This window comes from Mercenaria mercenaria, chromosome 6, assembly GCF_021730395.1.
Source record: "Mercenaria mercenaria strain notata chromosome 6, MADL_Memer_1, whole genome shotgun sequence".
Classification (NCBI taxonomy): domain Eukaryota; kingdom Metazoa; phylum Mollusca; class Bivalvia; order Venerida; family Veneridae; genus Mercenaria; species Mercenaria mercenaria.
The window spans coordinates 41,465,046-41,491,439 of record NC_069366.1 but is presented as its reverse complement, the minus strand read 5'-3'; the positions used below and the strand labels follow the sequence as shown (position 1 = coordinate 41,491,439).

At 37.0% G+C, this 26,394-nt stretch overlaps 1 protein-coding gene across 5 annotated transcripts in view; it reads left to right on the top strand.

The window, feature by feature from the left end:
* The window catches only part of LOC123549133 (phenylalanine--tRNA ligase, mitochondrial-like), a 176,052-nt gene that overhangs the window by 15,052 nt on the left and 134,606 nt on the right, over positions 1–26,394 (top strand). For all 5 annotated transcript variants that reach the window (XR_008371509.1, XM_045336976.2, XM_053546631.1 and 2 more), the window contains exon 2: positions 7,020–7,554. Coding sequence is in view for 4 of the 5 variants with exons in the window: in XM_045336976.2 (XP_045192911.2) it covers positions 7,020–7,554 (535 nt within the window). In the remaining variant the exon portion in view is untranslated. The remainder of the gene's footprint in view (positions 1–7,019; positions 7,555–26,394) is intronic.

The following is a 26,394-nucleotide window of genomic DNA, read 5'->3' as shown; positions in this document are numbered from 1 at the left end:
TGCAGTGTGTAAATCACTGAAGCCTGAAAAAGTCTGGGGCCTCAGAATTCATCCATGTTTGTTTTGGCATAATTATGTCAGGTACTGCATATACACACCTGATATATACGAAAAGTAATTAATAAATTATGATAAAAGAATTAAAACCTTTTATGTTTATTATTAATTTAGTTAGTGTATAAACTGACAAGAGATGAATCACTGAAGAATAAATGGTCATTTGAAAAGATTGAGTCAGATTTAATTTACTCAAGTTTATTCTGAAGCTTCCTGAATGTTATAAAACATGTTTAAATAGAAAATAAGTAAATAGATGTATTTACTTAGTGTCCTTTTAAAAGTTATTTTAGCAGCATAAAATGTTTAAATTCCAGCTGCATGTGTAAAGGAGTATCTCCAACAAAGAAGTTCTTGTTTACTTTAAACTTTTGATATTCTTGAGCAGCTTTCAATTTTGCTATCTGTAGTTGAAGGAATCTCCATTAGAATGTTTTAACAATTTATACTTTTATCTACTAAAGAGAGAATACCTTTCATTTATCTATTCTTAAATATTTAAAAGGCCTTTGAAATAAAACAGGACTGTTAGGATTACTTTGTGTGTTTTGGCTCCACTACATGTATCTTTATTATGGGGGAGACATATTGTTTTTGCCCTGTCCATCCGTCCGTCCGTCCATCCGTACGTACGTCACACTTCATTTCTGAGCATTAACTGGAGAACCATTTGACCTAGAACCTTCAAACTTCGTAGGATTGTAGGGCTGCTGGAGTAGACAGGGCACTCGTTTGGCCATTTTTGGGGCCGAATATAGGTACCATTCCCCTCCTAAAATAATGTTTTTTTCCCCTTTCTCACAAGAAAATTCCCCTGATGATAGGTTGTTTGACACAAATAGTTATGAACTCTTTCTTTTAATATTATATAATGCCTGTAAGGAAGGTTACTGTTGAAATATAGTCACATCAGTTAGGAATGATTAAAAACAGTCTTAATAAGTGTGAAAAGTAGTTACATATACATGGTTTAAACTTCCCCTTTTCGTTTTAAAATGTCGAAAAGTTCCCCTTCCTGAGGGTATAGGTACCTGTCCCCAGAAGTTGTCAAGTGCCCGTGTAGACGACCCCTATTGTTTTTGGGGTCACTCTGTCAAAGGTCAAGGTCACAGGGGCCTGAACATTGAAAACCATTACTGATCAATAACTAGAGAACCACTTGACCCAGAATGTTGAAACTTCATACGATGATTGGTCATGAAGAGTAGATGACCCTTATTGCTTTTGGGGTCACTCTGTCAAAGGTCAAGGTCACAGGGGCCTGAACATTGAAAACCATTTCCGATCAATAACTAGAGAACCACTTGACCCAGAATGTTGAAACTTCATACTATGATTGGTCATGAAGAGTAGATGACCCTTAATGTTTTTGGGGTCACTCCGTCAAAGGTCAAGGTCACAGGGGCCTGAACATTGAAAACCATTTCCGATCAATAACTAGAGAGCCACTTGACCCAGAATGTTGAAACATCATAGGATGATTGATCATGAAGAGTAGATGACCCCTATTGATTTTGGGGTCACTCCATCAAAGGTCAAGGTCACAGGGGCCTGAACATTGAAAACCATTTCCAATCAATAACTAGAGAACCACTTGACCCAGAATGTTGAAACTTCATAGGATGATTGGTCATGAAGAGTAGATGACCCCTATTGGTTTTGGGGTCACTCCATCAAAGGTCAAGGTCACAGGGGCCTGAGCATTGAAAACCATTTCCTATCAATAACTAGAGAATCACTTGACCCAGAATGTTGAAACTTCATAGGATGATTGGTCATGTAGAGTATATGACCCCTATTGTTTTTGGGGTCACTCCGTCAAAGGTCATCGGATGGTGGGCTTTTCAAATAACTCTGCATCCGTGGTCCATCGTCCTTCCGTCCGTCCTTTCGTTCTTCCGTCCGTTAACAATTTCTCGTTATCGCATCTCCTCAGAAACTACCAGGGGGATTTTGACCAAACTTTGTCAGAATGATGTATTGGTACCCTAGTTGTGTCCCCCTGAAAATCAGACTGGTTCAACAATTTTTAGTGAGTTATGGCCCTTTGTTTATTTCTATAATTTACATAGATTTATATAGGGAAAAACTTTGAAAATCGTCTTGTCCAAAACCAGAGCCTAGGGCTTTGATATTTGGTATGAAGCATCATCTAGTGGTCCTCTACCAAGATGATTCAAATTATTTCCCTGGGGTCTAATATGGCCCCGCCCCGGGGATCACATGGTTTATATAGACTTATATAGGGAAAAACTTTGAAAAACCTCTTGTTCAAAACCACAGGGCTTAGGGCTTTGATATTTTGTATGTGACATCATCTAGTGGTCTTCTACTAAGATTGTACAAATTATCCCCCTAGGATCAAATATGGCCCCGCCCCGGGGTTCACATGGCTTACATAGACTTATATAGGGAAAAACTTTGAAAATCTTCTTGTCCAAACCACAAAGCCTAGGGCTTTGGCATTTGTAATGTAGCATCATCTAGTGGTTCTCAACCAAGTTTGTTCAAATTATCCCCCTAGGGTCAAATATGGCCCCGCCCTGGGGGTCACATGGTTCATATAGACTTATATAGGGAAAAGCTTTTAAAATCTTGTCAATAACCTACAACATTCAAATTTTGACCACATGTATGGTTTTGAGTGGCAAAATGAACCTTGACATGAGTTGACCTTGATTTTGACCTAGTGACATACTTTCACATTTCTGTAGCTACAGCCTTCAAATTTTGACCACATGCATAGTTTTGTGCACTGAAAAAAACTTTGATCTTGACATTGACCTAGTGACCTACTTTCACATTTTTGAAGGTACAGGCTTCAAATTTGGACCACATGCATAGTTTCGTGTTCCAAAATGAAATTTGACCTTGATTTTGACCTAGTGACCTACTTTCACATTTCTCAAGCTACAGCCTTCAAATTTGGACCACTTGCATAGTTTTGTGAACTGAAACAAACTTTGATCTTAACATTGACCTAGTGACCTACTTTCACATTTTTGAAGGTACAGGCTTCAAATTTGGACCACATGCATAGTTCTGTGTTCCGAAATAAAATTTGACCTTAATTTTGACCTAGTGACCTACTTTCACATTTCTGGAGCTGCAGCCTTCAAATTTGGACCACTTGCATAGTTTTGTGTACCGAAATGAACTTTGACCTTAAGATTGACCTAGTGACCTACTTTCACATTTCTGTAGCTACACGCTTCAAATTTAGACCACATGCATAGGATTGTGTACCGAAACAAACTTTGACCTTGACATTGACCTAGTGACCTACTTTCACATTTTGAAGGTACAGGCTTTAAATTTGGACCACCCGCATAGATTTGTGTTCTGAAGTGTAATTTGACCTTGATTTTGACCTAGTGACCTATTTTCACATTTCTCAAGCTACAGCCTTCAAATTTGGACCACTTGCATAGTTTTGTGTACCGAAATAAACTTTGACCTTAAGATTGACTTAGTGACCTACTTTCAAATTTCTCAAACTACAGCCTTCAAACTTGATGCACATGCATAGTTTTGTGTACAAAGAACTTTGTCCTTGAAATTGATCTAGTGACCTACTTTCACATTTCTCAAGCTACAGCTTTCGAATTTGGACCACATGCACAGTGTTGTGTACGGAAATGAAATTTGACCTTGAGCTAGTCAATAAGTCTTGAAATTTGGAACACTCAAAAATGGCACATTGGTGGGTGCCAAGATCACTCTGTGATCTCTTGTTTACAAAAGCAATTTCTAGTTTTCATTGGTTGAGAGTTCTATCTATAACACAGCAGCATTCCAGAGTTAACCCTTAATCTCTGCAGTGTGTTTACACTGTATTTGTATACAATGTACAGGTATCAAGGCCATGCTGTGAGAGAACAGCCCCTATAATAAATAATGCCAGTCAACAAATAGATTCTCAGTAACTTGAGTAAGATATAATGATGAAACAGTATTATCTATAAGTTTGATGTTTATTTCAATTGAGGCATCCCAGTAGACATTTCCCGTGGGTTAGGAAAATCTTCAAAAAATTTCTAAAAATAAACCAGAAGGCCTAGATCTTAGATATTTGACCTGTAGCATTGCCTAGTAGACTTCTACAAAATTTGTTCAAATCATGACCCCCGGGTTTTAATTGTTCCCGCCCCATGGGGTTACTTGATTGTACATAGAAAAATCTTCAAAATTTTCTAAAAATAAACTAGAAGGCCTAGAGCTTAGCTATTGGACATGTAGCATTGTCTAGTGGACTTCTACAAAAGTTGTTCAAATCTTGACCCCCCCCCCCCCCCCCCCCCCCCCCCCCCCCAGCCCCAGGGGTTACTTGATTGTACATAGGGAAATCTTCATAAATTTGCTAAAAATAAACCAGAAGGCCTAGATCTTAGATATTTGATATGTAATATTGCCTAGTAGACTTCTACAAACTGTGTTCAAATCATGACCCCCGGGGTAAAATTGGCCCTGCCCCAGGAGTTACTTGAGTGTACATCGGAAAATCTTCCAAAAAAAAATCTAAAAATAAACCAGAAGGCCTAGACTTTAGATATTTGATATATTACATTGCCTAGTAGACTTCTACAGATTTGTTCAAATCATGACCCCTGGGGTAAAATTGGCCCCGCCCCAGGGGTTACTTGATTGTACAACAGAAAATCTTCCAAAAAATTTCTAAAAATCATCAGTTTGACATTTGAAACATGTAGCTCATATTACTCTGGTGAGGGATCCAGGGTCATTATGACCCTCTTGTTAACAAAATGAGCTAATGTTTGTTTACAGATGTTTTGCTGTCTGCTAATTTAATAAAGTATTTGTTTGCAAAAACTTTGCAGTCTGTAATTATGCCTACCCCCCTCTGGGGGAGACATATTGTTTGCCCTCTCCGTCCGTCCGTACGTACGTACATTACACTTCATTTCCGATCAATAACTGGAGAACCATTTGACCTAGAACCTTCAAACTTAATAGGGTGGCAGGACTTATGGAATAGACGACCCTTATTGTTTTTGGGGTCACTCCGTCAAAGGTCAAGGTCACAGGGGCCCAAACAAGGAAAACCATTTCCGGTCAGTAACTTGAGAACCACTTGACCCAGAATGTTGAAACTTCATAGGATGATTGGTCATGCAGAGTAGATGACCCCTAGTATTGATTTTGGGGTTACTCAGTTAAAGTTGAAGGTCACAAGGGTCTGAACATGGAAAGCCATTTCCGATCAGTAACTTGAGAACCACTTGACCCAGAATGTTGAAACTTTATAGGATGATTGGTCATGCAGAGTAGATGACCCTATTGATTTTGGGGTCACTGTGTTAAAAGTCAAGGTCACAGGGGCCCGAACAAGGAAAACCATTTCCGGTCAGTAACTTGAGAACCACTTGACCCAGAATGTTGAAACTTCATAGGATGATTGGTCATGCAGAGTAGATGACCCCTATTGATTTTGGGGTCAGTCTATTAAAGGTCAAGGTCACAGAGGCCTGAACATGGAAAGCCATTTCTGGTCAGTAACTTGAGAACCACTTGACCCAGAATGTTGAAACTTCCTAGGATGATTGGTCATGCAGAGTAGATGACCCCTATTGATTTTGGGGTTACTCAGTTAAAGTTGAAGGTCACGGGGGTCTGAACATGGAAAGCCATTTCCGGTCAGTAACTTGAGAACCACTTGACCCAGAATGTTGAAACTTCCTAGGATGATTGGTCATGCAAAGGAGATGACCCCTATCTGTTTTAGTGTCACTCTATCAAAGGTCAAGGTCACAGGGGGTGGGGGGAGGGGGGCTGAACATGGAAAACCATTAACCATTTCCGGTCAGTAACTTGAGAACCACTTGAGCCAGAATGTTGAAACTTCATAGGATGATTGGACTGCGGACTAGATTACCCTTATTGATTTTGAGGTCACTTGATCAGAGGTCAAGGTCACATGGGCCTGAACATGGAAAACAAATAATTCCATTCAGTAACTTGAAAACCACTTGACCCTGAATGTTGAAACTTCATAGGATGATTGGTCATGCAGAGGAGATGACCCCTATTGATTTTGGGGTCACTCTCTTAAAGGTCAAGGTCGCAGCAGATAGAAAATGGAAACCCATTTCCGGTTTATAACTTCAGAACCATTTGACCTAGAACCTTAAAACTTCATAGGGAGATAGGAATAACAGAGATGACCTCTATTGTTTTTGGGGGTCACTTCTTCAAAGGTCAGGGTCACAGGGGACTGAACATAGAAAACTTTTTCCAATCAATAACTTGAGAACCACTTGACCCAGAATGTTGAAACTTAATAGGATAATTGGACATGAGAGTAGATGACCCCAAATGATTTTGGGGTCACTTGATCAAAGGTCAAGGTCACAGCAGCCCTAACATGTAAAACCGTATCTAATTCATAACTTGAGAACCACTAGGCCCAGAATGTTGAAACTTAGTGGGATGATTGGACATGCCAAATAGGTGATCCCTATTGCAGCCAACCATCAGTGTCTTTTTGACTTCTTGCATATATGACTATGCAGTGGTGGAGACATGCGCTTTTTTACAAAAGCATCTTCTAGTTCATCTAAGTGTTTATTTGCAAAACCTGATGCAGATACTTTGCAATCACCTGGAATATAGTTTCTGAGAAAACAAATATTTAAAATATATTCTGCAAATAAATGACAAAGGGAATATGTATTGGAAATCATGTGGTCTTTAGAGCCAAGTGGTCTCTGTTCAGAATTGGTCTTTAACACAGGTTTGACTGTATACATGTTTTATTGTCAAAGTCCCATTACACACAAGACTCACACTTCAACATTACATACCAGGGGCATCTAGGCCTATATATGTTACAAGTTCATAATCTGTAATTTCATACCATTTTTATTGGTTGTCTGTATATACGGTAAATTATATTGCCTGATATAAGTCAGAACATATATAATATTTTAATTGACCTTTTTTAGGTTGTTTTCAACATTCCACAGTCACTGGATTGCAGCCAGGTGTTTTTGCAATGAACCTGCTACAAAGGATGTGACTTGTGTCTTGGGTAAACGTTATCCAGTTGACAGTTGGACCAATGTATCTCCATCAATCATTGGAAAGTTGGGAACCAACCTTCACACCCAGAAACATCATCCTTTAGGGCTTCTTAAACTCCAGATACAGAACTTCTTTTACAAAACTTATGTGAAAAGAAGTGGCAATCCGATTTTCTCTGTTTATGATAACATTAGTCCAGTTGTAACTCTTGAACAAAATTATGACCATCTATTGGTACCAAAAGACCATCCCAGTCGTAAGTGGTCAGACAGCTACTACATAAATTGTTGCTACATGTTGAGAGCACACACAACAGCTCATCAACACGATCTCATTTCAAGTGGACTAGATAGTTTTCTGATTGTGGGTGATGTATATAGGAGGGATACGATAGATTCAACACATTATCCTGCTTTCCACCAGTTAGATGGAGTTAGGCTTTTCTCCAAACATGAGGTAATTAATATTCCCAAGTTCAACAAAATAAATCACACAGATTTTCAAACTTACAGTACAGTAATTCCTAATTCGACCATGTAGAATTTGCTATCAGTCACCTGCAAGGAATGAGAACCAGTATGGAATCCAGAAACTCTTGCAGTCATTGACTGCTTTATATGACAAGATAGTTTGAAAAAAAACTATTGTTTTACTTTTCTCCATTTTCTTTAAAAATACATACATAAATGTATTGAAATAACTGTTGTTTACAAGTATACTGTAATCAAAACATTTTACTTTGGCACCTGAAAATAATCCCTTATTAGCTCACCTGAGCAATGCTCAGGTGAGTTTTTCTGATCGCTCGATGCATGGCATCCGTCGTCTGTCAACATTTAGCTTGTGTATGCGATAGAGGCTGTATTTTTCAACTGATCTTCATGAAATTTGGTCAGAATGATAACCTTGATGAAATCTAGCCGAGTTCGAATATGGGTCATCTGGGGTCAAAAACTAGGTCACTAGGTCAAATCAAAGAAAAACCTTGTGTATGCGATAGAGGCTGTATTTTTCAATTAATCTTCATGAATTTTGGTCAGAATGATTACCTTGATGAAATCTAGGCCCAGTTCGAAAATGGGTCATCTGGGGTCAAAAACTAGGTCACTAGGTCAAATCAAAGAAAAACCTTGTGTATGCGATAGAGGCTGTATTTTTCAATTAATCTTAATGAATTTTGTCAGAATGATAACCTTGATGAAATCTAGGCCAAGTTCGAAAATGGGTCATCTGGGTTCAAAAACTAGGTCACTAGGTCAAATCAAAGAAAAACCTTGTGTATGCGATAGAGGCTGTATTTTTCAATTAATCTTCATGTATTTTGGTCAGAATGATTGCCTTGATGAAATCTAGGCCAAGTTTGAATATGGGTCATCTGGGGTCAGAAACTAGGTCACTAGGTCAAATCAAAGAAAAACCTTGTGTATGCGATAGAGGCTGTATTTTTCAATTAATCTTCATGAATTTTGGTCAGAATAATTACCTTGATGAAATCTAGGCCGAGTTCGAAAATGGGTCATCTGGGGTCAAAAACTAGGTCACTAGGTCGAATCAAAGAAAAACCTTGTGTATGCGATAGAGGCTGTATTTTTCAATTAATCTTCATGAATTTTTGTCAGATTGATAACCTTGATGAAATCTAGGCCAAGTTCGAAAATGGGTCATCTGGGGTAAAAAACTAGGTCACTAGGTCAAATCAAAGAAAAACCTTGTGTATGCGATAGAGGCTGTATTTTTCAATTAATCTTCATGTATTTTGGTCAGAATGATTGCCTTGATGAAATCTAGGTCAAGTTCGAATATGGGTCATCTGGGGTCAAAAACTAGGTCACTAGGTCAAATCAAAGAAAAACTTTGTGTATGCGATAGAGGCTGTATTTTTCAATTAATCTTCATGAATTTTGGTCGGAATGATGACCGTGATGAAATCTAGGCAGATTTCGAAAATGGGTCATCTGGGGTCAAAAAGTAGGTCACTAGGTCAAATCAAAGAAAAACTTTGTGTATACCATAGAGGCTGTATTTTTCAATTAATCTTCATGAATTTTGGCCAGAATGATTGCTTTGATGAAATCTAGGTCAAGTTCGAATATTGGTCATCTGGGGTCAAAAAGCAGGTCACTAGGTCAAATCAAAGGAAAAGCTTGTATATGCGATAGAGGCTGTATTTTTCAATTGATCTTCCTGAAATTAAGTCAAAATGATAACCTTAATGAAATCTAGGCCGAAATTGAAAATGGGTCATCTTGGTTCAAATCAAAGAAAAACCTTGTGTATGCGATAGAGGCTGTATTTTTCAATTGATCTTCATGAAATTAAGTCAGAATGACTGTCTTGATGAAATTTAGGTCATATTTGAATATGGGTCATCTTGGATCAAAAAGTAGGTCACTAGGTCAAATCAAAGAAAACCCTTCTGTATGCAATAGAGGCTGTATTTTTCAATTGATCTTCATGAAATTTGGTCAGAATGATTGCCTTGATGAAATCTAGGTCAAGTTTGAATATAGGTAATCTGGGTAAAAAGTAGGTCACTAGGTTAAATCAAAGAAAAACCTTGTGTATGCTATAGAGGCTATTTTTTTCAATTGATCTTCATGAAATTTGGTCAGAATGATTGCCTTGATGAAATCTAGGTCAAGTTCGAATATGGGTCATCTGGGTTTAAAAACTAGGTCACTAGGTCAAATCAAGGAAAAACCTTGTGTATGCAATAGGGGCTGCATTTTACACTGGATTTTCATAAAATGTGGTCAGAATGGTTGCCTTGATGAAATCTAGGTCAAGTTCGAATATTGGTCATCTGGAGTCAAAAACTAGGTCACTAGGTCAAATCAAAGAAAAACATTGTGTATGCGATAGAGGCTGTATTTTTCAATTGATCTTCATGAAATATGGTCAGAATGATAGCCTTGATGAAATCTAGGTCAATGTCAAATATGAGTCATCTTGGGTCAAAAACTAGGTCACTAGGTCAAATCAAAGAAAATACTTACTTATACTCAAGATTTTTGCTCCAATTTTAATGATAATTGGTCAGAATATTTTTTTCCATATTTTTTTCACTAGGTCAAACATGTTTACACTGTTATGTTGTGTTATGGTGTGTTTCTCGGCCATCTTGGCCCTCTTGTTCATCATTGTCCTGAGTTTGAAAAAATACAACTATCAGCTACATCTTTTTCATTCATCTGAGCTCACCTGAGCATAAATTGCTTAGGGTGAGCTATTGTGATCGCTCATCGTCCGGTGTCTGTCCCGCCATCCACACTTTCCTTTAAACAACATCTCGTCCTAAACCAACAGGCCAATTTTGATGAAACTTCACAGGGATGTTCCTTAGATAGTCTTTTCAATTTTTTTTCAAAGAACTGAATTCCATACAGAATTCTGGTTGCCATGGCAACTGAAAGGAAAAACTTTGAAAGTCTTCTTGTCCAAAACCACAGGGCCTAGGGCTTTGATATTTGGTATGTCGCATCATCTAGTGGTCCGCTACCAAGATTTTTCAAATTATCCCGCTAGGGTGTAATATGGCCCGCCCTGTCACATGGTTTATATAGACTTTTATCAGGAAAACAGAAAATCTTCTTGTTCAAACCCACATGGCCTAGGGCTTTGATATTTGGTATGTAGCATCATCGAGAGGTCCTCTACTAAGATTATTCAAATTATCCCCCTAGGGTCAAATATGGCCCCGTTCTGGGAGTCACATGGTTTATATAGACTTATATTGGGAACACTTTGAAAATTTTCTTGTCCAAAACCAAAGGGCCTAGGGCTTTGATATTTTGTTTGTAGCATCATCTAGAGGTCTTCTACCAAGATTATTCAAATTATCCCCCTAGTATCAAATATGGCCCAGCCCTGGGGGTCAGATGGTTTACATAGACTTATATAGGGAAAAACTTTGAAAATCTTCTTATCCAAAACCACAGGTCCTAAGGTTTTGATATCTGGTATGTAGCATCATCTAGTGGTCCTTTACCAAGATTGTTCAAATTATCACCCTATAGGGTCAAATATGGCCCCGCCCAGGGAGTCGCATGGTTTATATAGACTTATATAGGGAAAAACTTTGAAAATCTTATTGTCCAAAACTACATGGCCTAGGGCTTTGATATTAATTTTGGTATGTAGCATCATCTAGAAGTCCTCTACCAAGATTGTTCAAATTATCCCCTTAGACTCAAATATGGCCCGGCCCAGGGGATCACATGGTTTATATAGACTTATGTAGGGAAAATCTTATTATCCTAAACCACATAGCCTAGAGCTTTGATATTTTGTATGTAGCATCATCTAGAGGTCCTCTGCCAAGATTGTTCAAATTATCTCCCTAGGGTCAAATGTGGCCCCGCCCTTGGGGTCACATGGTTCATACAGACTTATATAAGGAAAACTTTGAAAATCTTCCTGTACAAAACCACATGGCCTAGAGCTTTTATATTTAGTATGTAGCACTGTGTTGTAGTTCTTAACCAAGATCAAATCATGACCCTGGGGGCTTTATATGCCACACCCGAGGCTTCTCTTCTTTTACATTGACTTATATATAGGAAAATTTATATATATTATCAACATGTGAAGTTGTGTACCCACACCCGGTCACCCCATTGCCATGGTCACTCCCCCACCCCCACCCCACACACACACAATTTTTGTTTTTGTTTTTTCATTTGTTTTAGCTCACCAGAGGTCTTTGTCTGTCGTCTGTCAGCGTCCTTCAACATTTGCCTTGTTAACACTCTAGAGGCCACATTTGTGACCCAATCTTTATAAAACTTGGTCAGAATGTTTGTCTTGATCATCTGTAGGCAAAACGGGTCATGTGGGGTAAAAACTAGGTCAGTAGGCCAGATCAAAGGTAAATCTTGTTAACACTCTATAGAGTCCACAGTTTAAGTTTGAAACTCATGAATATTTGTCAGAATGTTTGTCTTGATGACCTCTAGGTCAAGTTCGAATCTGAGTCATGTGGGGTTAAAAACTAGTCACCCAATCAAATCAAAGGAAAAGCTTATTAACACTCTAGAGGCCACAGTTGCAACACAATCTTTATTAAACTTGGTCAGAATGTTCGTCTCGATGATCTCTAGGTCAGGTTTGAAACTGGGTCATATGGGATCAAAAACTAGGTCAGTAGGCCAGGTCAAAGAAAAATCTTTTTAACACTCTAGAGTCCACTTGTTAACACTCTAGAGGCCACAGTTTAAGTTTGAAACTCGTGAGAATTTGTCAGCATGTTTGTCTTGATGACCTCTAGGTCAAGTTCGAATCTGGGTCATGTGGGGTCAAAAACTAGGTCACCCAGTCAAATCAAAGGAAAAACTTGTTAACACTCTAGAGGCTATAGTTGTAACCCAATCTTTATGAAACTTAGTCAGAATGCTTGTATAGATGATTTCTAGGTCAAGTTTGAAACTGGGTCATTTGGGGTAAAAAACAAGATCAGTAGGCCAGATCAAAGTAAAATCTTATTAACACTCAGGAGTCCACAGTTTAAGTTTGAAACTCATGAGAATTGGTCAGCTTGTTTGTCTTGATGACCTCTAGGTCAGTTTCGAATTTGTGTCATGTGGAGTCAAAAACTAGGTCACCTGGTCAGATCAAAGGAAAAACTTGTTAACACTTCAGAGGCCACAGTTGCGACCCAATCTTTATTACACTTGGTCAGAATGTTTGTCTTAAATCTCTAGGTCAAGTTTGAAACTGGGTCATATGGGGTTAAAAACTAGGTCAGTAGGCCAGATCAACTCTGGTGAGTGATATAGGGCCATCATGGCCCTCTTGTTTTTAGCTCACCTGAGCACGAAGTGCTCAAAGGTGAGCTTTTGTGATCGCCCTGTGTCCGTCGTCAGTCGGCTTCGGCATCAACAATTTGACTGTTAACACTCTAGAGGTCACAAATTTGAGTCAATCTTAATGAAACTTTGTCAGAATGTTACCCTCAATTAAATCTTGGATGATTTCGATATTGGGTCATCTTGAGTCAAAAACTAGGTCACAAGGTCAAATCAAAGAAAAAGCTTGTTAACACTCTAGAGGTCACAGTTTTGGCCCAATCTTGATGAAACTTGGTCAGAATGTTACTCTCAATAAAATCTTGGACGAATTCGATATTGGGTCATCTTGGGTCAAAAACTAGGTCACCAGGTCAAATCAAAGGAAAAGCTTGTTAAGGTTTCGATGGAGGCCTTGAGAAACAAAAATCAAACAACACCAAATCATAGAAAGAAAGAGTTGTTTGACATGAAAATTGAACAGCATGTAAAACATGTATATTACTTTACGAAACAAGTGTCAGTATACTGATATAAACATTGAATTCTGGAAAAGGGCTGCCTAAAGGGGCTCCACTTCCGGACAGTTAAACGCCTTTTAAAACTCACCATTTTCAAAGAACAGTTACACATGTTCGTTTTGATGCATTTGCAATAGTGTGCGAGTGGTGAAATTTCGCATAACAAGTTGGAACACAGTTTTCAGCAATTGTTTATCTTTATTTCTTTACAAATGACATTCATTTTCAAAGGGAGACAACTGTTCCCGATTATTTCTTTACAAATGGCATTCATTTTCAAAGGGAAACAACTTTTTCCGATTATTTTAAGTAATCTTTGAGAAAAAGTTGTCTCCCTTTGAAAATGAATGCCATTTGTAAAGAAAAAAAGATAAACAATTGCTGAAAACTATGTTCCACCTTGTTACGTGAGATTTCACCACTCGCACGCTATTGCAAATGCATCAAAACAAACATGTGTAACAGTTCTTTGAAAATGATGAGTTTTTAAAGGCGTTTAACTGTCCGGAAGTGGAGCCCCTTTAGGCAGCCCTTTTCCAGAATTCAATGTTTATATCAGTATACTGACACTTGTTTCGTAAAGTAATATACATGTTTTACATGCTGTTCAATTTTCATGTCAAACAACTCTTTCTTTCCATGATTTGGTGTTGTTTGATTTTTGTTTCCCAAGGCCTCCATCGAAACCTTAACACTGTAGAGGCCACATTTATGACCATATCTTAATGAAACTTGGTCATAATGTTAATCTTGATGATCTCAAGGTCCAGTTTGAATCTGGGTCATGTGGGGTCAAAAACTAGGTCACCAGGTCAGATCAAAGGAAAAGCTAGTTTACACAGTAGAGGCCACAATTGTGACCATATCTTAATGAAACTTGGTCAGAATATTAGTCTTGAGGCTGTATAGGACAGATTTGAATCTGGGTCAGGTGGGGTCAAAAATTAGGTCACTAGGTCAAATCAAAGGAAAAGCTTGTTAACACTCTAGAGGCCACATTTATTACTGTATCTTTATGTAACTTTGTCAGAATGTTAATCTTGATAATCTTTAGGTCAGATTCAACCTGGCTCATGTCAGGTCAAAAACTAGGTCACCGAGTCAAATCAAAGGTAAAGCTTGTTAACACTGTAGAGGCCACATTTATGAAACTTGGTCAAAATGGTAATCTTGATATTCTCAAGGTCCAGTTTGAATCTGGGTGATGTAGGGTCGAAAACTAGGTCACCAGGTCAAATCAAAGGAAAAGCTAGTTTACACTGTAGAGGCCACATTTATGATCATATCTTAATGAAACTAGGTCAGAATGTTAATCTTGATGATCTATAGGTCAATTTCAAATCTGGGTCAGGTGGGGTCAAAAACTAGGTCACTAGGTCAAATCAAAGGAAAAGCTTGTTAACACTCTAGAGGCCACATTTATGACTGTATCTTCATGAAACTTGGTCAGAATGGTAATCTTAATGATTTCAAGGTCCAGTTTGAATCTGGGTCATGGCGGGTCAAAAAATAGGTCACTAGGTCAAATTAAAAGAAAAGCTAGTTTACACTTTAGAGGCCACATTTATACCATATCTTAATGAAACTTGGTCAGAATGTTAATCTTGATGGTCTTTAGGTCAGTAGGTCAGGTGAGCGATACAGGGCCTTCATGGCCCTCTTGTTAAATCTTAAACCTTCCATGAATATTCATCAACATTCAAAGTTGTACCCTCTCCCCACCTATCTCCTCCACCCTGTCTCCCCACCACCCCGATCATGCAACCCCCTCTCTAATCTGCCAACATTTTTTTTTTCATTTATGATTTTCCATCAATATTTATTACAAACATGTCATGAGTTTTGCTAGTGATTGAAAATAGAAAGTAAAAATTCTGCTTTTTCAGCTCACCTGAGCACAAAGTGCTCGATGTGAGCTATTGTGATCGGTCACCGTCCCGCCGTCTGTACGTCTGTCCATCCGTCCACACTTTCCTTTAAGCAACATATCCTCCTTAACCACCAAGCCAATTTTGATGAAACTTCAAAGAGATGTTCCTTGGATGCTCTTCTTTCAAAGAATTGAATTCAAAGAATTGAATTCCATACAGAACTCTGGTTGCCATGGCAACCGAAAGTAAAAACTTTAAAAATCTTCTTGTCCAAATCCACAGGCCATAGGGCTTTGATATTTGGTATGTAGCATCATCTAGTGGTCCTCTACCAAGACTGTTCAAATTATCCCCCTAGGGTCAAATATGGCCCCGCCCTGGGGGTCACATGGTTTACATAGACTTATAAACTTTGAAAATCTTCTTGTACAAAACCACAAGGCATAGAGCCTTGATATTTGGCCTGTAACATCATCAAATGGTCCTCTATATAGATTATTCAAATTATGCCCCTGGGGTGAAAAGAGGTCCCGCCCGGGGGTCCCAAGTTTTACATAGACTTATATTGGGAAAAAAAATCTTCTTGTCTGAAACCACAAGACCTAGGTCTTTGATATTTGGTATGTAGCATTGCCTTGTGGTCCTCTAGACTACCAAAATTATTCAAATTGTGCCCCTTGGGTGAAAGAGGCCCTACCCCGGGGGTCCCAAATTTTACATAGACTTATATAGGAAAAATCTTTTAAAAACCTTCTTGATTGAAAGTTCAAGGCATAGGCTTTTGATATTTGGTATGTAGCATTGCCTAGTAGTTTTCTAACAAAATTGTTCAAATTATTGCCTTGGGGTTAAAAGAGGCCCTCCCCCCCCCAAGGGTCACTTTGTTTTTGTATGAGTTATATAGGAAAAAATACAAAAATTATCTGATCATATTTCCTAGTCTGTTTAATTGTAATTACCTGATGACCCCAAGTAATTAGGGGTCACTTGACTGTGACCTTGACCTACTGACCTACTTTCTTGTTTTTAGCTCACTTGTAGTGACAAGGTGAGCTTTTGTGATCGCCTTTCGTTCGTCATCCATCCACAATTTTTAGCTCACCTGTCACAAAGTGACATGGTGAGCTTTTGTGATCGCGTGGCGTCCGTGCGTGCGTAAACTTTTGCTTGTGATCACTCTAGAGGTCACATTTTCACGGGATCTTTATGAAAGTTGGTCAGAATGTTCATCTTGATGATATCTAGGTTAAGTTTGAAACTGGGTCACGTGCGATCAAAAACAAGGTCAGTAGATCTAAAAATAGAAAAACCTTGTGACCTCTCTAGAGGCCATATTTTTCATGAGATCTTCATGAAAATTTGTCAGAATGTTCACCTTCATGATATCTAGGTCAAGTTCGAAACTGGATCACGTGGGGTCAAAAACTAGGTCAGTAGGTCTAAAAATAGAAAAACCTTGTGACCTCTCTAGAGGCCATATTTCTCAATGGATCTTCATGAAAATTGGTCAGAACGTTTATCTTGATGATATCTATGGCAAGTTTGAAACTGGGTCACGTGGGGTCAAAAACTAGGTCAGTAGATCTAAAAATAGAAAAACCTTGTGACCTCTCTAGGGGCCATATTTTTCATAAGATCTTCATGAAAATTGGTCAGAATGTTCAACTTGATAATGTCTAGGTCAAGTTCGAAACTTGGTCACTTGGGGTCAAAAACTAGGTCAGTAGGTCTAAAAATAGAAAAACCTTGTATCCTCTCTAGAGGCCATATTTCTCAATGGATCTTCATGAAAATTGGTCAGAATGTTCACCTTGGTGATATGTAGGTCAGGTTGGAAACTGGGTCACGTGGGTTCAAAAACTAGGTCAGTAGATCTAAACATAAAAAACCTTGTGACCTCTCTAGAGGCCATATTTTTCATGAGATCTTCATGAAAATTGGTCAGAATGTTCACCTTTATGATATCTAGGTCATGTTCGAGAATGGGTCACGTGGGGTCAAAAACTAGGTCAGTAGGTCTAAAAATAGAAAAACCTTGTGACCTCTCTAGAGGCCATATTTCTCAATGGATCTTTATGAAAATTGGTCAGAATGTTCACCTTGGTGATATCTAGGTCAAGTTTGAAACTGGGTCAAATGCGGTCAAAAACTAGGTCAGTAGGTCTGAAAATAGAAAAACTTTGAGACCTCTCTAGAGGCCATATTTTTCATAGGATCTTGATGAAGATTGGTCAGAATGTTCATCTTGATGATATCTAGGTCAGGTTCAAAACTGGGTCACATGCGGTCAAAAACTAGGTCAGTAGGTCTAAAAATAGAAAATTCTTGTGATGTCTCTAGAGGCCATATTTTCTCACTGGATCTTCATGAAAATTGGTGCGAATGTTCAGCTTGATGATATCTAAGTCAGGTTCATAACTGGGACATGTGGGGTCAAAAACTAGGTCAGTAGGTCGAAAAATAGAAAAACCTTGTGACCTCTCTAGAGGCCATATTTTTCATGAGATCTTCATGAAAATTAGTGAGAATGTTCACCTTGATGATATCTAGGTCAAGTTTAAAAGTGGGTCACGTGCCTTCAAAAACTAGGTCATTAGGTCAAATAATAGAAAAACCTTGTGACCTCTCTAGAGGTCATATTTTTCAATGGATCTTCATGAAAATTGGTCAGAATTTTTTATCTTGATGATATCTAGGTCACATATGCTCAAAAACTAGGTCACTTTGTCAAATAATAGAAATAACGACGTCATACTCAGTTCAACACTGGGTCATGTGAGGATAGGTGAGCGATTCAGGACCATCATGGTCCTCTTGTTACCAAACTGGCACACAACTTGTGTCATCATAAGATCTCGGTTCCTTTCTTGAACTGGCCAGATCCCATAATGGATTCCAGAGTTATGGCCCCTGAAAGGGCCAAAATTAGCTATTTTGACCTTGTCTGCACAATAGCAGCTTCATTTATGATTTGATTTTAACCAAACTTGCACAAAACTTGTATCACTACAAGATCTTGGTTCCTTTCTTGAACTGGCCAGATTCCTTCATGGGTTCCAGAGTTATGGCCCCTTAAAGGTCCAAAATTGGCTATTTTGGCTTATGCAGCCATATTGAGACTTCATTTATGGTTTTATTTGATACAAACTTCCAAAACATCTTCTTGGATTCCATGACAAATCAGATCCATTTGTAGGTTCCAGAGTTATTTTATATCTGATTACCTTCCCTGATTGTAATCAAAATGGATTTATATCAGTAAGTACTTATAGGACTTATTTGAAATTTCATTATTGTCATTAGTTGGAATAATATCAAATTACCTCCCTTTATTTCAAATGAAAATGGGTATAGTCCGATCAATTCGTAGCAGAAAATGCCAAAATACTTCAGAAAATAGGAAAAGCACCAAATTTGGCACAGCTTTTATTAAAGCATAAAAAACATTTTTTTCATGGGACCCATTTGATATCTGTCAAGATGGCCGATACGGCGGCCATTTTACAAAATGGCCGCCAAAGCTCAATATTTATTGTACAAGATTCTAATGAAAGGTCACTTTATTTACATTCATCCCCAAAATGTACCAAAATATTATATATATGATAAAATAAATCTTAAATTTGAATGGAAAGCAAAACATAACAATTTAAATGTTATTAATTTCTTTCTGTTTCCATGGTAACGGCTAAAATCTAGCCTTTAAAACTCAGTTAAATATTATCATAGCGAAAACATTTTTTACATATTTTAAAGGGTTTTGTGTTTTACTATATGTAATTTATATTAATATATTACTTGTATCCCTCCACGACAGCATATTAAAACATTGTTGTTATTCCCCCACCAGTTTTAGCCAGAGGGGGCTTATGGGTTGCCCCCGTATGCCTGTCAGTACGTCAGCCATGTGAAGTGGGTTACTGCAATAACTTTAAAACTACAACAGATTTTTTTCATGATACTTGGTACATAGACAGATGGCAATGTGGAGAATGCCAGCGTCATTTAAATGTGTTCCTATGACAACAAATAGTGTTGCTATGGCAACAAATAGTCCACGAATATGACAAAAATATGACAAAAAGCATCATCTTGCTTTTCTTCAAAACTAAGAGATTGTTTCTTGAAAAATTGTACATAGGAGGAAAAATTGAAAACATGCTTGGTATTTTATTTTCTCATTTTGTACATCTTTTCATCAGTCTGTATGTCCGTCCATTATTCGCAAATGGTGGATTCTTCAGTAACTTCAAAAGTACAAATTCTAAAGACTTGTTTATAGATGGTAGGTAATATGGAGAATGTGAAGGTCTATTAACTTAGTTTCTATACAAAATTGTAGTTCCTATGACACCAAATACGACAACTAACCCTTTCGGTTTGGCACTTAGAAATGCAAGAATAGATAATAGCGACTGGGTAGTAGGATCAAATGGAACAACGTTCCTAATAATGCACCCGCTGTCACAATATCTGCATAATAAATTGGTCATATAATTCTTGATTATTTAATGCTAACTGTGTACCAAAGAAGAAGTCTTAGGAAAGGGATAGAATACCTGACCCCATAAGTGCCCAACTTGATAGGCAACCTTTTTAGTATGTATGTTGAGCGCAAAAAACCAATCTGCGCTATTTACCAAACGCGCAGCGCATATAACAAATTTTTGTACGTTGGTTATATGCGCAACGATTTACCAATCGTTGCGCAGGATAAATTTAACCTGCGCGATTTACCAAATGCGCAGCGCAAATAACAAATATAACTTTATATATCAGAAATTTGCATTTCGTGTTTGATAAATCATGCAGTTGGTCAATTTATCAATAAATATACATGTCAAATGCTGAATATCTTGGTACTTAAATTATGTGTCATAAATTTGTTTCTACATCAGTAAATTCACGACAGTCGGTCACCAGGTTTCAATACCTCCGATCTTATACAAGATGCAATAAAACCCAAACATGCGTGAAGGTGTGATTTCCTCCAGCTTGCACACGTCGTCCTCTGGTATGTTTTAGGCTATTTTTAGCTCGACTATTCGAAGAATAGTCTAGCTATTCTACTCACCCTGGCGTCGGCGTCGGCGTCGGCGTCACACCTTGGTTAAGTTTTTGCATGCAAGTACATACAGCTATCATTTAAAGGCATATAGCTTTGAAACTTATTTATTCTTTTTCTAGGTCAATTACCAACCTCACTGGGTCAAGTTCCATAACTCTAACATGTATTTTGAGCAAATTATGCCCCCTTTTGGACTTAGAAAATTCTGGTTAAAGTTTTACATGCAAGTTACTATCTCCAAAACTAATGCAGATATTGAATTGAAACTTCACATGTGTCTTCGGGGTTATAAAACTAGTTGATAGCACCAAGTCCCATAACTCTGACCTTCATTTTGGCCAAATTATGCCCCCTTTTGGACTTAGAAAATTCTGGTTAAAGTTTTGCGTGCAAGTACATACAGCTATTACTAAAAGGCATATAGATTTGAAACTTATTTTTCTTTTTCTAGATCAATTACCTACCTCACTGGGTCAAGTCCCATAACTCTGGCATGTATTTTGGCCAAATTATGCCCCCTTTTGGACTTAGAAAATTCTGGTTAAAGTTTTGCGTGCAAGTACATACAGCTATTACTAAAAGGCATATAGATTTGGGAAACTTATTTTTTTCTTTTTCTAGATCAATTACCTACCTCACTGGGTCAATCCCATAACTCTGGCATGTATTTTGGCCAAATTATGCCCCCTTTTGGACTAGAAAATTCTGGTTAAAGTTTTGCGTGCAAGTACATACAGCTATTACTAAAAGGCATATAGTTTTGGAACTTATTTATTCTTTTTCTAGATCAATTACCTACCTCACTGGGTCAAGTTCCATAACTCTTAACATGTATTTTGAGCAAATTATGCCCCCTTTTGGACTTAGAAAATTCTGGTTAAAGTTTTACATGCAAGTTACTATCCCCAAAACTAATGCAGATATTGAATTGAAACTTAACATGTTTCTCCGGGGTTATAAAACTAGTTGATAGCATCAAGTCCCATAACTCTGATATGTCCCCTTTTGAACTTAAAACTCTTTTGATATTTAACATTTTGGGTAATAATTTCCAGCTTCTGTGACAATATTTCGAATAGTCGAGCTTGGCTGTCTTATGGACAGCTCTTGTTATAATTTTCTACTTCACCCGAGTACACACTTAGCAAAATATCGTTTTTATTATATTGAAATATCTTGAAATTTCACAATAATAATTGAGCATATCTCTCAACATGTCTAAGATAAAAGATGAAATAAAAAAGTCACAGAATTAAAAGGAAATTCTTACAGATTTTATCTGTATTATTATTATTATTTTATAGTACAAAATCGATTGAATAAAGAGTAGGCCTAATTTTCATCAAAACGTAAATGAAATTTTATATTTTGTAGCTGCACAAGATGTGTTTGGTGCCCTGCGCTAAATGAAAATCTGGAAATTACTCTGATAACTTAAATATCTTTTATAAATCATATTAACTTTTACTTAGATTTACGACTACAGACTAAAACTATAGTCTTTTTACAAATCTAAATGGATCTATAATGTTACACCTGTAACTTGCGTGGGAGGTCGGTCCTGCGCTAATAACAAAGTTTGAAATGACACTGTATCTCAAATATATTTCATTCATAAAACATACTATTTATGTAACTTTCAAATGAATACTGTAAAAGAATGATTAGAAAAAGGGTGATTTCCGTCATAACGAGAACGAAATATTACATTTTTTATCTGCGCAAGATGTGTGTCTGCACTAATAATAAATCTGGAAATTACTCTGATAACTTGAATATCTTTTATAAATCATATTAAGTTTTACTTTGATTTACGATTACAGACTAAAACTATAGTTTTTTACGAATCTAAATGGATCTATAATGTTACACCTGTAACTTGCGGGGGAGGTCGGTCCTGCGCTAATAGCAAAGTTTGAAATTACACTGTATTTCAAATATAGTTCATTCATAAAACATACTATTTATGTAACTTTCAAATGAATACTGAAAAAAATGATTAGAAAAAGAGTGATTTCTGTCATAACGAGAACGAAATATTACATTTTTTATTTGCGCAAGATGTGTGTCTGCGCTAATAATAAATCTGGAAACTCTACAAATAACTCACTCGGCCCCTTTTTTTCACCAGAAGGCTAGCCAGGGTGGAGGCTGAAAGCGGAAGGTGACAAGCACACAACACACAGCACACCACACTTGACGCATCAGCAGATCAATTCCCCAAACACATAATTTTAACTGTTTTAACCACGTGTAGGCCGACCAACTCAGCGAGTAGCAAAGGCGGACTCAATCGTGTCCAGCATGATAAGGATCAAACTAGCTATAAGCGCAAAAACTGACATCCCGCGCAGGTTACAGATGTAACGTTATATTCTGCTTTGCAGAAACATAAATTTTAGTCTGGACTCGTAAAGCAAAGTTAAAGCTATCGGAGTAATATCCGGATTTTCCATTAGCGCAGGACACATATCTTGCGCAGAGAAAAAAGTAATATTTCGTACTATTCATGACAGAACTGAACATTTTGTGTCTTCTCTTTTTTTTTTCTTAGAAAAAAGGACATAAATAAAATGCTTTAGAAATGAAATTATATAATATTTGAAATTTCGGCATCATTTCAGGATTTGCTATTAGCGCAGAACCGATATCCCACGCCGGTTACAGATGTAACAAGATATTCATTTTGGCAAAAGCTAGACTTTCAGCCCGTAAAACAATGGTAAAATTTACATGGTTTATGAAAGATATTCTAGTAAAAAGAGTAATTTTCAGTTGTTGTTTTTTTATTAGAGCAGGACACACATTTTGCGAAGCTACAAAATGTAAACTTTTGTGCACGTTTTGATGGAATTTACTCGTTATTCTATTTATTTTGCATTATAAAAGCATGAAAAAAATATCAATTAGAATTGTAAGAAATGACATATATTTGGTATATTGTTGACATTTCAGGAATTGCGATTAGTGCAGGACCGTCATCTCGCGAATTATGTAGACTAGCTACAATTTTAGTCTGTAATTGTAATAACAAAATTAAAGTGGACATAGCGTATGAAATTATCGGAGTAATGTTAAACATATAATTTTTCGTTCTCGGTATGACGGAAATCACTCTTGTTTCTATCTATTTCTACTACATTTTTAAAATGTACATAAATGATATGTTTTATCAATTAAATATATTTAAATTCAGCATTTGCTATTAGCGCAGAACTGACATCCCGCACGGGTTACAGAATTAAAAATTAAAATTACATTTGTCTTTGCAAAAGCTACAACTTTAGTCTGTAACCATAAATCATAGTTAAATTTAGCATGGTTAATGAAAGATATTCAAGTAATCAGGATCATTTCCAGATTTTTTATTAGCGCAGGGCAAACACATCTTGCGCAGATAACAAATGTAATATTTCGTTCTCGTTATGACAAAAACCCCTGTTCTTTCTAATTATTTTATACTCTGGAAACATTTTTTAAGAAGTTACATAAATAGTATCTTTTAGAATTGAAATATGTTAGAAATATCGACGTCATTTCAGGATTTGCTATTAGCGCAGGACCGACATCCCGCGCAGGATACAGATGTAACAAAATATTCATTTGGCAAAAGCTACAATTTCAGCCTGTAATCACAAAACAATGATAAAGTTAGCATAGTTTATGAAAGATATCCAAGTTATCAGGATCATTTCCAGATTTTTTATTAGCGCAGGGCCGATATCCCGCGCAGGGCACAGATGTAACAAAATATTCATTTGGCAAAAGCTACAATTTCAGCCCGTAATCACAAAACAATGATAAAGTTAGCATGGTTTATGAAAGATATCCAAGTTATCAGGATTATTTCCAGATTTTTTATTAGCGCAGGGCAAACACATCTTGCGCAGATAACAATTGTAATATTTCGTTCTCATTATGACGGAAATCACGCTTCTTTCTTTTTTTTCTACTCCGAAAACATTTTTTATGAAGTTACATAAATAGTATCTTTAGAATTGAAATATGTTTTAAATATCGGCGTCAGTTCAGAATTTGCTATTAGCGCAGGAACAACATCCCGCGCAGGCTACGGATGAAACATTATATTCAGATTTTCAAAAGTTACATTTTTAGATTGTTATCGAAAAACGAAGTAAAAGTTAAAATGGTTTATAAAAGATATTTAAGTAATTGGAGTAATTTTCAGAGTTCTATTAATGCACCTGTCAATATTTTGCCCGCCCTGGGGGCAGTGGGCTGACCCAGGGGAATTTAACATTTCAAAAAAATTGTTGTCTAAATCCCCACCCTAGAGACAACCTTTTTTGTCTAAATCCCACCCTAGAGCCTTGTTGGTACATCAAATGTTTGTCTAATTCCTGCCTGTCGGGAATGGCCTTCCGTCTAAAGTCCCGTGTATGCCCGCCGCTACCCCGGGCGGGCAAAATATTGACAGGTGCATAACGCAGGACACACATATTGCGCACCTACAAAATGTAAAATTTCGTTCACATTTTGACGAAACTTATAAGTTATTCTATCTGTCTCACTATAAAACATTAAAAAATGATATAAGTATAAAAGATCTGTAAGAATCGTCTTTTAATTCTGCTTATTTTTGTTTTATTTTTAATCTTGGCCATGTCAAGAGATATGCTCACGTTGGTAAAAAAGAATTGCGCTTTTTGAATATGATGAAAAAAAGCGATATGGTGAATTGCGGTAAGTGTGTGGCAATTCAGTCTTTTATGTAAGTCTCCTTTATGTTCTATATCCGGTATAAAATGACTGCGTGTGATCGAATGAAGTAAAAATACTTTAGTTATAAAAAGAATAGAGAGGACGATGTGGCTATCCGAAGGAAATCACAACTTCACGCATGTTTGAGTTTTATTGCATATTGTATCATATTGCAGATATTGAAACCTGGTGACCGACTCCCATGAATTTACTGATGTTGAAATAAATTTATGACACATTTTTAAAACCAAGATTTGCAATATCAGTCTATAATTGTTAAACAATGTAAAAGTTAGCATGGTTTATGGCAGTTATTCATATTATCGGTGTAATTTCCAGATTTTCTGTTAGCGCAGGACACATCTTGCGCAGTAACAAAAATTCGTTTAAAAGTTAAGAAAAAAAAAATAAATAAAAAAACTTGTGTTATTAAATATTCTTTGGATATTTTGGATATTTTGTATCATTTTAAAGTTTTTTAACATCTATGACAAAAGACTCTTAATACCGTCGTCAACAGAAATTTTTAGTCCATAAACTACCAGGGACGTGAGGATCTCATTGAAATTACCGCATAAAATACGCTCATTTACTTTTAAAAAATGTTTTTTCTTGTTCTTTACAAATTAAGCACAGTCAATTCACACCTTTACGCGTGCCTGATCACCGTCAGTTTTAAAATTAAACAGTTTAGTGTAGGCCTAGAAGTCTAACCCTCTAATGTTATTCAGTTTTATCCATATGTTAAAAGCGCAGACTCATTTACCAAACGCGCAAGACAGTTACCCTGCGCATGTAAGAAATATATAAGGTTGCCTGATTTACAAATTGTTGCGCAGATAACAAATTGGTTATTTGCGCTGCGCGATTTATCAAATGCGCAGATTGGCTATATGTGCGTAACATGTATAAGAGGTGTAGCAGACGATGCATGAATGCACACTTTAGCCCTACTCTTTGTGTGAACAGATGGTTGATCAGCTACTTGACATGTTTTGTTGTAAAGAAGAGTATCGAAAGACTCTATCGTTGGCATTTAATCTAAGTTAGGCGTAATTAAAGAAGACAAAACAAGATCTGAGAATATGGTGTGAAATCAAAGAAACTGACCAAAATTTCCAGAACAGATTTTATTGCCTCGCGCACAGAAAACCCATGTCTTGTCACAAATTAACCTGTGAAGACAAAGCCTCGCTCAAAGCTTTTATGAAATACCCAGAAAAGTGCTCTCATTTCTTCACATTTCATTAAAACTCGATGAAACTGTTATAACATGTCAAATATGTCAAAATCATATTTTCTTTGGACAAATAATAATTGCTAGTCCCCAT